Source organism: Heliangelus exortis, chromosome 4, assembly GCF_036169615.1.
Source record: "Heliangelus exortis chromosome 4, bHelExo1.hap1, whole genome shotgun sequence".
NCBI classification, from domain to species: Eukaryota; Metazoa; Chordata; class Aves; order Apodiformes; family Trochilidae; genus Heliangelus; species Heliangelus exortis.
In genome coordinates, this window is record NC_092425.1 from 12,693,643 (window position 1) to 12,709,664 (window position 16,022).

At 36.9% G+C, this 16,022-nt stretch overlaps 1 protein-coding gene across 4 annotated transcripts in view; it reads left to right on the top strand.

Moving 5' to 3' along the window:
• The window catches only part of GRIA2 (glutamate ionotropic receptor AMPA type subunit 2), a 100,155-nt gene that overhangs the window by 55,751 nt on the left and 28,382 nt on the right, over positions 1-16,022 (top strand). For all 4 annotated transcript variants that reach the window (XM_071743037.1, XM_071743036.1, XM_071743038.1 and 1 more), the window contains exons 7-11: positions 11,430-11,597; positions 11,877-11,981; positions 12,733-12,843; positions 13,944-14,150; positions 14,645-15,015. In XM_071743037.1, coding sequence (XP_071599138.1) covers positions 11,430-11,597; positions 11,877-11,981; positions 12,733-12,843; positions 13,944-14,150; positions 14,645-15,015 — 962 coding nt within the window. The remainder of the gene's footprint in view (positions 1-11,429; positions 11,598-11,876; positions 11,982-12,732; positions 12,844-13,943; positions 14,151-14,644; positions 15,016-16,022) is intronic.

Below are 16,022 nucleotides of genomic sequence, written 5' to 3' on the forward strand. Positions count from 1 at the left end.
AAAATAATTATGAAATCTATTTTTTTGTTCAAAGACAGCGTGATTCTAGAATTTGAAGTGTTTGTGTAGTATCAAACAGTGTGTTCTTCATGATAAAATTGCAAAAGTGAAAAGCTACCAATTCAAACTATGCCAGGAAGAATAAAGCTTGTCATTGAAGGCTATTGACTCTACTGGTGCTGATTCTCCTTAAGGATGGAATACAGAAAACATGCAGACAAATACAAAAGTACTTATCTACCTTGCAGAACTTACTAGAATTTAGGTGACTCACAAGGAACAAAGCAGAGAACAGTGAAAGAATTTTTTTCAAATAGGAAATTCAGGAAGCATTTGTTCTATGTGTAGACAGCTGATGAATTAGACAATGCTTTCATTTTGGGGCATGCCTCATATGATGGTGTGGTGGAAAATGGTTTTATAGTATCATGCAGTTAAATAAGAGTTAACTTATATTTCATTGAACCTGCTACAGTTGTAATGGGAAAATGTGATTGAGTATGCCTGAATTCAAGTCAATCATAATAATAAAAAAATCAGTTAATTTCAGTATTTATTACACAATTTCAGGAACTGAACTAGGGTCAATTTTATTTTTTTAAAAGGCGCCCTTGAAGAACTATAGCCTTGTGAGATTTTTTTTTTTTTTTTTCCCCCTTTATTTTCCAGTCCTTTTGCTTTGGTTTCCTAAGCATAAAAGATACACGTTTAGCAGTTGGTGTTCTAGCTGCTTGGTTTCACTGATCTTTTGACTCCCACTATTCAATCTTCTCGACTTGCAAAAATTTATATGAAAAATGTGGGTGTAAGAAATTTTAGCATTAAACTTCGTGCTTCTTTTTAATAGTCTAAGGTTCTTTTGTGTAAGTAATCACTCATTCCAGCACAGTTGGTTTGGGTTTTGTTTGTTGTTTGCTTTGTTTTGTTTTTTTAAAGAAAACTCAAAGAATGGAACATTTAGTCAGTGAAAGCAGCAAGTGGTTTGATGTAGAATTTGTAGATTTGTCTCAGCCATACAAAGGGCCTATTGACCCTGATCCTTTGATCCTACAAGTAAAAGTGGCTTAACTGTGCTACAGCAAAGGTATTTGCTAAACTTCAGAAAACTACAGAGTCCTGACATCCTTATTCAGCTTTGTTTCTTTGAATTTGAATCCATTTATTCTTAGTAATCATAAGTGCAATGGATTCCTACTGTCTATTTTCCAGGAACTCTCTCTCTTTTTCAGTTCACCTGAATTGGTCAATATAAACAGAAGAAAGCTGCTATTTCTTCATGCTCTGAGGGTTCAGCAAGATTGGGCATTCCTCTGGCCTCACCAAGATCAATGTCATTTAGGACAGGAGAGATTTTTGATCTCTCCATTGGTGGAGAAATGGGGGTAAAAGGAGAAGAGGGGTTGATGCACAAAACTGGAAGTAGAGGAGGAGGAATGTATCCCTCAAAAAAAGGGGTCATCCAAGTGGAAAGAGCCTGTTGGGATGTAAGGGATAGGCAAAGAAGGGTGATGGTAGCTTGGAGCTTGGAGGGGCATCTTTGACCAAATGTTTCTTGGGTCAGAGGGATTGGGGCTCAGTTTTGGAGCTGGTCCTGTTCTCAATATCTTCATTAATGATGTAGGTGAGAAGACTGAGCACTTCCTCAGTAAGTTTGCAGATGACACCCAGCTGGGTGGGAGTGCTGATCTGCTCAAGGGGGAGGAGGGCTCTGCAAAGGGACCTGGACAGGCTGGATCAGTGGGCCAACCTCAATAAAATGAGGTTTAACAAGGCCAAGTGCTGGATCATGCACTGTGGTCAGAACAAGTCCATGCAGAGCTACAGGAGTGAGGAGGACTGGCTGGAAAGCTGCCAGGCAGACAAGGACCTGAGGGTGCTGGTTGACAGCCATTTAAATAGGGGCCAGCAGTGTGCCCAGGTGGCCAAGAACACCAAGAGCATCATTCCTTGTATCAGGAATAGTGTAGCCAGCAGGAGAAGGGAAATGATCCTGCCCCTGTGCTCAGTATTGGTGAGGCTGCACCCTGAGTGCTGTGCTCAGTTCTGGGCCCCTCACTACCAGAAGGACATTGAGGTGCTGGAGGGAGTTCAGAGAAGGGAAACCAAGCTGGTGAAGGGTCTGGAGAACAAACCCTATCGGGAGAGGTTGAGGGAACTGGGAATGTTTTGTTTGGAGAAGAAGAGGCTGAGAGGAGACCTTATCACTCTACAACTACCTGAAAGGAGGTTGTAGGGATGTGGGTTCTGGCCTCTTCTCTCAAGTGAACAGTGATAGGACAGGAGGAAATGGCCTGAAGTTGCACCAGGGGACTATATCTGAGAAAGAATTTCTTTACTGAGAGAGTGGTTAGGCACTGGGATGGGATGCCCAGGGAGGTGATGGAATTGCCATCCCTGGAAGCATTTAAAAACTGTGTAGATGAGGCACTTCAGGACATGCAGTAGTGGGTGATGCAGACTTCCATATATTTTATTGGGGGGGGGTGGTGGTGTGGTGATGTTGGCAGTTGGATGCAGTGATCTTAGAGGTCTTTTCCCACTGTGACAATTCTGTGATTCTGTGAAAATAATACAGGTGAAGAGCCTAAAAGAATTTTCAGGTTCTAATTGTTTATATTATATCTGATTTTATAAAACAGTGGTTTAATCTCTCCTTTACCATTTTCATTAATTGCACCAACCATTAATTATTCTATTAGAAAATGGTCTAGAATACATTTTTATGATTGTCTCAAGAACTTTTTCTTGGTTAAAAGCTCAATGCAAGGCTATGTGCCATAGTTAATAATGTTTGAGTGGCCATTTTTATCATAAATGGCTATGGTTGAAGACTGTATTTCAGTAAATATTTTAGTAAAAGAGCAATTTATAATGTGAAATTTATATCCGCTGTAAGTCACATGTGATTACTGATTTATGACTAACCTTAATTTTTAAAGAGGAAGTGACTTTTGTGATAGAACATAGGAATTTAGACAGGCTCAAGTGTCTTACGGTAGAGCACGAAACAAAAAGAAAACAAACCCCACTAAACAAAGCTCCTCTCTAGAACGGAAACCAACCCCCCACTTTCACACTTCAAATATTCATGATACCTTTTGCAAATCCATTTCTTCAAGCATGATTTTTCAGAGAAGTAGTTTGCCTTCCATTTGTTTTCATCTTCTGCTTTGATTTTTCTTGCTTGGTCTGTTTTGCTGAATCCTGCTGATTTGTAACATTGTCAAGAGTGATAAGCATTTACCTTGAAAGAAACCTTTGAGAAGAGGAGATTTTATGTATGCATATTTTGGTGATTTAAAAAGCATTTGTTATTTGTGGTTTACAGTGAATTAAAGATGATTTTATCAACGCTGACATTGCTGTTTTGCAAATGCATTCTCTTTAAAGTTAGGGGTAAGATTACACAAATAATTGTAAAATCTTTATTTTGTCAGTATGTATATTAACCACAGGTAATGGCATGGATTAGAAGGTAATAACATTTTCTTTTACAAGTAAAGTGCTGTGGGTTAAATTCCAAATAATTGTTTTTATTATTTCTGTCAAGTTCTATGGATTCAAATGAAAGTTGTTTGCTTTAATTTTTTTGTCAGGCTCTGTGTGTGTTTTTGGTCATGCAAAGTTTACTAGGAATAAGCTTATTTTTGAGAATTGGGGGTTTTAAAAAGCCTCTGGAAAAATTGAATGGGGCAAGAATTTATAGACCTTTTAAGGCACTTCATAAAAAGCAGGAAATTTAGATAGTAAATATTTTAGCCATTGAGTAATTACTGGAGATTTTAAGAACTGCTGTGGTTTGAGGATCAAAGAAGTTGTTTCAAAAATACGGTGTAGAATTTATATTTGGACAAATACAGGAATTATAAATAGCTTTGGGTTTTGCCTGTAGCATAAGGAGATACTGGGTGTCCTGTTTTATTTGTTTTTAATTATTTAGAATTTTTCAGAGGGACAACAGAATGTGTAAGGTAGAAGAAACAATGAAGTGTGCAGATTCACAGTGAAGCTACTGTACCCCTTTCAAAATCTTTTGTTCAAACCTGATATTCATGTCCTTAAGAAGTGTTTAAAGGAAATACATTTTTGTATTTCATCAGAGTATGATAGATTTAGGAAAAAAGACTGTAGCCTTGAGTGTGTGTGTTTGGGGGTTTTTTTGTTTGTTTGGGGGGTTTTTTGTTTGTTTGTTTGGGGGGTTTTTTGTTTGTTTGTTTGGGGGTTTTTTTGGGTTTTTTTGTTTGGGTTTTTTTTTGTTTGGGTTTTTTTTTGTTTGGGTTTTTTTTGTTTGGGTTTTTTTTTGTTTGGGTTTTTTTTTGTTTGGGTTTTTTTTGTTTGGGTTTTTTTTGTTTGGGTTTTTTTTGTTTGGGTTTTTTTTTGTTTGGGTTTTTTTTTGTTTGGGTTTTTTTTGTTTGGGTTTTTTTTTGTTTGGGTTTTTTTTTGTTTGGGTTTTTTTTTGTTTGGGTTTTTTTTTGTTTGGGTTTTTTTTGTTTGTTTGGGTTTTTTTTGTTTGTTTGGGGTTTTTTTGTTTGTTTGGGGTTTTTTTTTGTTTGGGGTTTTTTTTTGTTTGGGGTTTTTTTTTGTTTGGGGTTTTTTTTTGTTTGGGGTTTTTTTTTGTTTGGGGTTTTTTTTTGTTTGGGGTTTTTTTTTGTTTGGGGTTTTTTTTGTTTGGGGTTTTTTTTTGTTTGGGGTTTTTTTTTGTTTGGGGTTTTTTTTTTGTTTGGGGTTTTTTTTGTTTGTTTGGGGGTTTTTTTGTTTGCTTGGCTTGGGGTTTTCTTTGGTTTTATGTGGGTTTTTTGATACTAGCATAAGAATTGCCATATTGTTTTCATTGTCACTGCCTAGGAGAACACCTTGCAGAGCTTGGTGTCTGAATATTTCATTGACTTGAATGGCTTATAATTGGTTATTGGAGCAACAGCAAAATTACAGCCTTGTCCATCGGTGAGCTGTACATCATTAGTAGTGGCTCTCTGAGTGAAAAATACTCACCAGATGATTTCTGCCTTTTCATAAAGTAAAAGGGACACAATGCTATGCTAGTTTGACTTTCTGGTTAACAGAAGGGATAAATTCTCACACAACTTCTCTGTTAATACTCCCGAATGAAAGTAAGACACCCAGGCTGACTTTGTTGGCTTTTTTTTTTTTTTTTTTTTTTTTTTTCAATGGAAAGAGGTCTGGAACTTCAGTAGATCCAAATTCCAGTGCCATTGATTAAGATTTAATGTTGTTCTATTTCCTCCTAGAAGATAGAGGGTTCACTAAGTTTCTAAGACTTTGCTCAGGTTAGCTGTTTTTTCCTTCTCTAACATCTTTCTGATATTTTGAAGAAACTTGGTTTACAGTAGCATTAGCTCTTCTCTTTGGCCACTGCATCAAATTAATGGAAGACCAAAGTCCTTTAAAACCTCAGTGTCCTCAGTCTAAAATCAAAAAAGAAAAGAGCTTGTGCCTGCACTTTTTTTTTTTCTGAATTAGCACCTCTGACTCTTGTGAGAAGAGTGTTCTGGATTGGAAGTAATCTTAGGGGAGGAATTACAGTCTGGGAATTTCCTTCCAATTAGAGTAGCAGGTGAAATAAGTGGAAAGGCCAAGCACCTTGGGGTCCATAGGTATTGTGATCCTTCCTATATTCAGTTTTAAATAGTGAAAGAATCATAGAATCATAGAATTAGCCGGGTTGGAAGGGGCCTCAGAGATCCTCAAGTCCAACCCTTGACCCACCGGTGCGGTTGCCAGACCATGGCACTGAGTGCCACATCCAGTCTCTTTTTAAATGTCTCCAGGGATGGAGAATCTACCACCTCACCGGGCAGTCCATTCCATTGCCTGATCACCCTCTCCATAAAGAAATTCTTTCTAATATCTAACCTAAATCTCCCCTGGCACAACTTAAGACTGTGTCCTCTTGTCTTGTTGAAAGTCGTCTGGGAAAAGAGACCAACCCCCACTTGGCTCCAGCCTCCTTTCAGGGAGTTGTAGAGAGTGATGAGGTCTCCTCTGAGCCTCCCCTTCTCCAGGCTGAACAGCCCCAGCTCCCTCAGCCCTTCCTTACAGGACTTGTGCTCGAGTTCCTTCACCAGCCGGGTTGCCCTCCTTTGGACCTGAAGGTCACTTTCTTCTATAAACATCCTATATGAGTGTTAGGATAATTCAAACACCCCAGCACTGTCTGCTGGCCATAGCGTGATCACATCTTCCACATAGGAATTGTACTTCCAAGACTGTAGCCTTAGGCAGGTGCCTGGCTACTGGGTTAGAAACCAAAGCTGCTCTGGGAGTGCCCAGAAAGCCTTTCTACACCACACAAAGATTCCTAAAGAAGGCAACACATCACAAAACCAGCGAGTTTTCTGGATAGCAGTTTTGGACCTGAACACTTCAGTTTTTCTAAGGTAACAGGTTGCTTAAAGCCTTCTTTGTATCTGATGTTTTGCTCAAAACCATGGGGCATTTCAGAACTAAAATATCTGTTATTTAGCTGTTCTGTGCACACAGAATACTGGAATTGCATTAAAATGAAGGCTGTCATCAAAATACATGTAAGTTGATCTAACTTTACAACCTCCGGAAACAAAATTTAATAAAGGTAGTATATTTTAAAAGATAGAGCTTGATCCTTGATCTCTTATCTTTAGTGAGATAAATTGAAATAAAGATTAGGTAATTTTACATTTTATTTATTTCTCTTTTTCTTTTAGTCAGGACTGGGACTGTTATTTAAAAAAATACAAATAATCAGTTTATTTCCAAATATCTTCCATATGTATGCAATTATTTTCAGCTGGGAGGATGTCTGTTCTAAAGGCTGCCTGTTCTCACAAGAGCTCTATTCAAACATAAAGATCAAAGAGGAAAAGGCAATCAGTCTTTTCTGGGCTCCCTGACCTCTACCTCGTGTCCCCAGTGTTTGCAACATGGCCATGGGTAGTGAAGATGCTGCTGTGCTTAAAGCCCATTTGCCATTTGAATGGCAATCAGCCCAACTGTGCTGTTTGATACAGATTGCAGTTGTCCTAATACCTCCACGGAACAAATGAGAACATTGCATGATTATGGGTGCAGTTAAAAACCATCTGGATTTACAGTGACATTTATGTGTCAGCTTCTGTGGGCAGCTCCTCTTATTTCTGTTGAAAGAAGCTACTTGCATTCCCAGGGAGGAGGTAGCCTTGTCCTCTCAGGCCATTTGCAAACTCTTTCCAAAGTGTGTGTAATACTGTCCATTTCAAAATGGACACCAGATATATTAAAAAATGACCCCTAAGAAAATGGTGGCCAAGTTGCATTACTCTGGCTACTCTGAAAATCCCAGGAGGTCAACTTTATTAGTTCTTGACAAGCAACTTTGTCTCATTTGTTTTACTTGTGGGTTTTATCTATATACATACCTATTTTTATATACGTTATGTAAAATGTGGGAATGGTTCTACATCCATATAGCAATGTCTAGCAGTTCCTTCCAAAATAACAAACCATTTATGAATGTTTTGACCAAAATCACTGTTAATGTACAAAACTCCATAATATGGCAGTGCCACTTTTGGAATAAATAGTTGGATTCAAGTAGAGAAATACTTTGCTGTGGGAAAAATTCAGATGAGAGACTTTATTGAATATAATTCTCAAAGCAAAATAAAACTGCCACATGTATTAAAACGAGACACCATTTAATATCCCAGTTTAGTATAGTTTAGTGAAATATTACAAACAAGGTGATAAAATGCATAGCAAACCATTGGAAAAAAGACAGCAATCTGTCTTTTTTTTGGCAATCAAGTATACAGAAGTAAGATGAACATATAATATACCCACAAGCCTCAAGGGCACACAGTTTGTGTCTTTACTGCTTTTGATGTGTATTTGTTGGTATTTAAGTATTGTTTAAGTAAATTCTTTAAGGAAAAATGCTGAATGTTTGCTTACAGTCATTGATTCTACCTGCTTGCTCTTGCAACAAAGAACATTTCCCCTATTGCCACTCTTTGAATCTTTCTTCTCTCCTGGGAGAAACATTTTATCTGATTTTAGGCCTCTTTACTTGCTGCTAGTGATAGTGTCCCTTTCCCTGGTATTTCAATAGCAGCCCCCCATACATGTTGGGGAACTATTTTCTGTGCCTGTTTCAAATTTATTTCAGTCTTCTTGAACACAGCTTCAGCTGGATATCCCGTTCTATCTGAAGACTCCTTGGAGTGTCCAGCTAGCACTGAGTTCTTGGTAGAGTCTCTGCCCAAAATATACCATTAATTTTTTTTGTCTGTCTCCCTGTTGTGTTAGATTACAGCTGAATGGCTAATTCATAGTCCCCTGGAGTGGTTTTAGTATATTTTTATTGTGTCTATAGTGTAGGCATATGTATCTCAGCTGGTCACCCTGGAAACCTCCAGTAGTCTCAGAAGTCACTAGAGATGAAATTAATGGAATCTAAGGCACGATTCATTCCATCTTCAAGATGTCTTAACAGGCAAAATAAATGAATCCCACCTAAAAATGCTTATTTTTGTTCTCTGATTGTAAAAAACCCAACAGTAATGTCAAGGGTAGAATTAGATCTTGCAGATATCCAAATCAAAAGAACTTTTTTTTTCGTTTATGTCTGCAGATTTTAATTTATTTTCCACTGCTTAAGAATATTCTTGTAATGTTATTTTAAATCTCTTAGTGTATCTCCCAGCTTCATGTCATCTGCACATAGACAGGCATTGGGTTAAACCCAGGACTAACAGGCTAACACTGCATCTTTATAGACTATCTTACAGCTTTAAAATGTATGTATAAAAAAAACTGATACTTCTGAGGGTGTCTGTTGCAGTTTCAGTTGGTTCAGTTGCTGAGTGTACAAATGAGGATACTGGACCTTTTAATTAAGGATTTCTGTTAAAAAATCATATGACATGCATGCAGTCCATGTTTCATAGCAAGTGGTAGAATCTGTGGGCACTTCAGGGCAGTATATTATGGTTCATATTACTAGCTTATTGTTATCATAGTTCTAGAATTATAAGAAGCAAGATTTTTTTTTTTGCATAGTCTTTCCCATGCTTTAATTAATATGGGTGATTCTTTAGGCACTATAGGATATTACATATACCATTTTGTATTAAAGTCGCTGATTTTTGTCATGTCAAGGAGCTGAAATGAAATAAGGAGATTTACACTGCTGTAAAAATAGTATGCTGAAAAAGTTCTTTCCACTTGCACAGAATAATATTCCAAATAGTGCTCCTACTTATTTTAATAGTGCGGATCAGAATGTTAATGATTCTCTTGTATAAAACAAAGTGAATCAATACAGGGCTATTGCATCCTTTAACTTATGACAATTTTATTTATTACACACACACGCAGGCACCCCTCTGCTTGAGCAGGTTACCTGTCTGTCATTTCTTCTTTATGGTAATGAGTTCCTTTTATTTTAGTTTGTCAACTTTACATCTATTCGTTAAGCTATGGGTAGTTTTAATGAGACACATGAAGATTATTAGTGAGCTGAAAGTGTATGCAGACTGAAGCAGTAAGAAATGATAACTGGGCTGTTTGCTTTCATGGCACCTCCAACAACATAAAGCTGTAAGATGCTTGTAAAATATTTTGAGAACCTTAGATTAAAGCTGACTTAACCTAAATTAAGGCATGTGGATTTTATTTATGTGGTGATGTATACACATTCAGGTATATATTTATAGGCAAAGCCGTACACAAACTGAATCTGTGACAGAGTTGTGAATAGTCAAGCCAGGAATTTTAGGCTACTGGGAAAATATTGTTGAGATAATACATTCAAAATATCCCCATGATCAAATTAAACACAGAATAGCTGATTTAGATGGAGCTATAACTTCCTAATTTCAAGTTTCTATTTTCTCAGGTACCCAAATATGTTTAATTGGTTAATGACAGTGCTGTATCCAGAGTTTCTCAAAATGCTGGTGTGGTACAATATGTTTCTGTACTGCAAAGACCTACACTTAGAGAGGTATAGCTTAGTGCCAAAAACATGAATTGGGATCCTTTTCCTTTCCCTCTGTTAATTTCTCTTCATCTCCAAATTTGTATCTACCACTTTATCACTGCTACTTGAGTAGGAGAAAGTAGTATCAACTCTAGCAAGTCTTTCACTTCATTCTTCTGGTTTCCTGATCCCTTTAAAGATTCCCTCACAAGTCACTGAGAGAACTTTTTTTGCGAAGTATCACATTAATCACTCAGTAAGCTTATATATTTGAAAAAAAAAAACCCCACAAAAAAATCCCACCTTCCTTTTCTTCCTCTCCAAGGTCTAAATGTTGCATACATAAATGACCTCAGTTGGGAGTCTTTCTTGGTTACAATTACAAGAACCTTCTGCATGACTTGAGCTAGCTAATTAAAATTCTTATTAAAGTCTGAGCCATTGAAGCAAAGAGCCAATATATCACTTCTCTCCACTTCACAGTTTATGTATTTTCAGCATCTAATAGCCTTCATAGGGATCATTGCATTCATTCATAAGGCTGTAAGTAGTTTTATTCTGGTCCATATTTCCAAAAATGTCCCTTATATTTGTCATAATTGCAATGTTCTGGACTCATAAAGCCCATCCAACAAAGTCCTCAGTGTACATGCCCATGTGGTTTCTGTTCAGTTAGTTCAGATGTAAAATGTTCCAGTTGCTGAAGATAACTGCTTTGGACTGTTTAGCCTTAACTTCTGATGCATGTGATGTCAGGATTCTTGTCTGATGTCTCAAAAGTTTTAAAGCTCCATATATTGTGTCAGATTATGCACATGGGGCTCTTCCTTTCCTATATTACACTTTGAGGAGCACTTCTTCCAGACATCTCAGCCCAAAACTTAGTGTGCGTGGTGTTGACAAGGTATTACATACTCAGCTACCACTGAGTTTTTGTATTTAACAGATAAAAGCTAAACACACATACATAAAAATACATGTTGTTTGGTTTTTTGTGTATATACGTGGGAGGAGATGTTGCCCAGAGGTCTGTGTATAAATGCATCTCCATGAAGAGTGTAATGAGAGGAACAATTTCTTACTTTAACAGGTAACGCAAGTTAAAAAGTGTAATTTACTTTTTCCCCAGTTTTCACCTCTAAAGATTTCCAGGCATAGCTGTACACAGAACTGTTTCAGAGTTGCAGTGAGAAAGGAATGTAATTCACACTAAAGCCATATGTAAATATTCAATTTAGATTTATTATCAGTTCCTCAAACCATTCTGAAGGAGAACTCTTCATTAATTTGCACAAATGTCCCTCAGAGGATAGTGACCTTCAAACTGAAGAAGAGCTTGGCTGATATCAAGTGTATCTTACTCTCCTTTTTATTTTTAACATGCTACTGTGTTTAATGAATCAATGAGTGTGTTGGAAGGTAGAGCGAAACTGAAGCTGTTTTTTAATGAAAAATTTTCCCTTCTTTTCAGTATACTTCTGCTCTGACCTATGATGCTGTTCAAGTGATGACAGAAGCTTTCCGTAATCTGCGCAAGCAGAGGATTGAGATCTCCAGAAGAGGAAATGCTGGAGATTGTCTTGCAAATCCAGCTGTACCCTGGGGTCATGGTGTAGAAATAGAAAGGGCATTGAAACAGGTAGCTGCCCTGGAGTGAATGCTGGAATGGATGCGTGTGTGAAATGTTCTAGAAATGTTTAAAAAGAACTTTACAGTCTCCTGGATTTTGCAGAGGAAAATGTGGAAGTGAACTCCTCAGGAACATGCCTTGTACTAAGATATTAAACATTGCATATGCAAAAGATTGTAAACTGAATGTTTTTGTATTGCCCGTAATCAGTTATATAAGTACAAAATGCATTTTTTAAAAAGAACCAAACTTTTAATTCTTCTAACACTTACATCTTTGTTTGTATAGGTTCAGGTTGAAGGTCTAACAGGGAATATAAAATTTGATCAGAATGGAAAGAGAATCAATTTTACAATAAACGTCATGGAACTCAAAAGCACTGGTCCTCGGAAGGTAATTTGAATTATTTTACAGTGTCTTTAAAGGTTTTGCCATGCTAAGCAACGGGCTAAGGTAGGTAATGAAACATTATAGATTAATTAAATCATGAGTTGTGATAATGTATATTCACAGGTATATTCTACAGTGGTCTTGCAGAAGAAAGTAAAATGTGCTAGTAGGGTTTTTTTGTTTGTTTGTTTTTGTTGGTTCTTTGGTTTAGTTTTTTTTCCTAACAAGTGGGAGTTGTTGCTTATGGTAAGTACTACATAAGAATTTTTCCCTTTCAGTTTTAGTGGATTCAACCTTCTGCTTTCTAATCCAGATTGCTAAATGTGAGACAGTACTGGGGGAAATATGCTTCTGAATGACAAATACAGAATACAGTTCTTTGTTGGTGTTTCTTTAAATGTGATTACCTTTCTGTTCTAATTCTAAGCCTTTCAGGAAAAGCCAGTTTCTCATGTCTTCCCAATTTGCTGTATTTCATAACCCTTTCAATGTGTAATATTGCTGCTAAAACTTGTTAATTTGTGATTAGAAATGATGTGCTTGTACTGGACAAATTAATGTGAACAAATGTTATTAGTTTAATCTTATTACTATTTGTTATAGCCAGCTACATAAACAGAAATATTTACACTGGTAAAACCATAGATAAAATGGTTCTGTAAGCATAAATCAAAGCCATAGTAATAATGTGCTTTTCTTTCTCTATGAAAGTTCCTATTCACTACTTTCTGTGCATCCTATAAACTCTCTTTAGATTGGATATTGGAGTGAAGTGGACAAAATGGTTGTGAATCCTCTTGATGGCCCTCTTGGAAATGAATCTTCAGGACTAGAGAATAAGACTATTATTGTCACCACTATTTTGGTAATTAACCTTATATTTTGTCAGAAGACAGTCTGTCCTACAGTGATTTGTCTCTCGTCATTGTGTTAGTTTAAGAATACTGTAATTTTAGTATTTGAGGTTGTGATCTGTTCTGATACATAAATAAAATATGGAATGTGGTTTTGCTCTGTATGAAACCAGTTCTGATTGACTGAGCATCCTTTAAAGTTAAAATTTTGAGACCTGAAAATGGAAATGAAATATCTACTTTCAAAGGAGAGGAGCTTTGTCTGAGAGGCAGAACCATAGTTATAGTTTTAGAGAATGGATTTTGCTGAACAGCAAAGAAACTGGTTGTTATGGTTCAGAATTGTAGCTCCTATGGATTGGTGAAGTGTAAAATAAAATACTAAAAGTTGTATTCCAGTTGTCTGGAAAATAATGTCATGGTCTGTTGTAGAACAGCATTTTTCTGTAAGCTTCACAGCTGCTTTACTAGTTTGGACAAGTCACAGGCTACCATAGGAATTGCACTGGATGCAAAATTAGGTTGAGTAACAACTTGAGCAAAGGGGAGATGTATTAAAGTAACATAACTTACAAATCATCACCAGTTTTGATGATGATAGAACTTTATTGCATGGTTGGAGATATTTTACCAATTGTTTGTGTAGTAGTTCAATAAAGATATAGCCTGGAGAGCCTGAAGTGTTTTCCCAGTCAGGGATGTGGTTGTGAAATAAGAAAATTTTCTTGTTTTAAGACAACAACAAAAGAAACTAAATACCTTTGCCTTCTTCCATCCAAACTGTATGAGAAAAAGAAACTGATTTTGGAACTCACTCTTTCTTTTCTGAATGCATAACTCCTGTTAACACTCATGGTCATTATTAACATACTGCTGGGAATCACTGTACCTGTAAGTATTGTTATTTGTGTATGACTGTGGAGAATGCAGCTTTTAAATGTGTTAAGGACATGTCACATTAATAATTAACAGCTAACATATACATAGCATGTATGACTCAGTTGCTATATTCTCTTTTTTTCACATGTAAGAGGTAGCTTACTAATTTTTGAAGTGCACAACTCACTTCTGTCTCTTTACCAAGTAGCTAAGGCAAGTTCTTTCTGTGCAGGAGTCCCCATATGTCATGATGAAGAAAAATCATGAAATGCTTGAAGGAAATGATCGATATGAGGGATATTGTGTGGACTTAGCAACAGAAATTGCTAAACACTGTGGATTTAAATATAAGCTCACAATTGTTGGGGATGGCAAGTATGGGGCAAGGGATGCAGACACGAAAATCTGGAATGGGATGGTTGGAGAACTTGTGTATGGGGTAAGAAAATCTTTTATAATAAAGTCACTAAAAATTACTGGTGGGAAGGAGTGGGATATGGTTTAATTTTCTCTGTAGAGAATTATCTTATTCCTTTGATGGAGAATTAGTAACTTGTACTGGCATGAAAAATGTTGAAAGTAAAGCAGGGAATTATATATACTATACAAATAAAGTGAGTGCATATTTCATCTTTCTGACCAGGTAAAAGGCAATGTACTTTACTAACACTTTTGAATGTCATATATATACTTTTAAACGGGTATATGTAACAAGGGAAGCTTGGAGTATGCCAACCATATGGCTAAACGTATTTCAGTAAGAACAGTTTCCACTAAAAATTTCTGCTAATCTCCATAGGACATTCTTGGTAAAATGGATGTTGCTGGTGTCTCTGCTGTCCTATTTTCTATTTGTGGGATGCAGAACAACTAAGCAATTCTTTGCTCTGATCATTGTAATAGCTATTATTTGCTTTTTTTCTTCCTTTACAGAAAGCTGATATTGCAATCGCTCCATTAACTATAACACTGGTGAGAGAAGAGGTGATTGACTTCTCAAAGCCCTTTATGAGCCTGGGGATATCGATAATGATCAAGAAGCCTCAGAAGTCCAAGCCAGGAGTGTTTTCATTTCTTGATCCGTTAGCATATGAAATCTGGATGTGCATTGTGTTTGCCTACATTGGGGTCAGTGTAGTTTTATTCCTGGTCAGCAGATTTAGCCCATACGAGTGGCACACTGAGGAATTTGAAGATGGAAGAGAAACGCAAACTAATGAATCAACTAATGAATTTGGGATATTTAATAGTCTCTGGTTTTCCCTGGGTGCCTTTATGCAGCAAGGATGCGATATTTCGCCAAGGTTGGTTACTCGCCCATTTCAACTTTGTGCATTTTTGGTCTCAGCCATCTCAGCTGCTGGAGGAGGTTCATGGTGCATATATTTTCACTCTCGGAATTTTAATTGCTATGTTTTTTTTCCCTCCCTAAAATCACAGAAGTCCTTGAAATAAAAGCAGTTTTCTGTGACTTAGGGTCATGGTGTGTTTGATCGACACTGCCTTAATGTCGATCACACCTGTGTCAAGTGAAGTTATATACACCATGCAGAGACTTTAAAATGCATAAGGTTCAAGTCATTCCATGCCTTCTTGGAGGGGTACCGTGTTTTTGCTGCATATTCCCATTTTACAGTTGACAGTGCATATGGTTCACAGCAACTGTAGTGGGAAAAAGGGTAACATGTTAGTCACAAGCTACACAAGCAGCCCTATAAAACACACTACACATCATAACACATTTATTAACTCACTGGTTTTCTACAGAAGAGCCTTGTAGGGAAATGAAAAGTCACGATGGCACTAATTTCCTGTGGGTGGTTGCGAAACACTTCTGTTTTCCATGGCCTAGTTTTAGAAAAGTCACAAAGGAAATAGCTAAAATGAATTTGAAGGTCCAGTATAAAAATGCTCAATTCCTTGTGGATTTTCACCTACTTTTTTAGGGACAACTGTAAAGCACTTAAGTTAATTCTTTTGCAGCTCATTAAATATTCTATTTCCCTTGTGCACAAGTGGTTCTAACCTTGATTCAGCAAAGTGGTAAGTAGGTAGGTAAATAACTACTTGCTACTTGAAGCAAGTGTAGTAACAAGTGAAATAGGGCAAATGGGTTTAAGGAAATCAAGTCAGAAGACCTTCCATAATTGTACTAAGTAATTTAACTCACTTCTAAACATCCTGAAGTAACACAGGGAACAGGTCAATTTCTAGCGAGTCTAGTGTGAAAAAGAAACCACACCAAGGGAACATTTCTTAGATACAAGCCATACATCCCAAAAGATGACAGCAGGTTTTCAAGTTGTTCTAC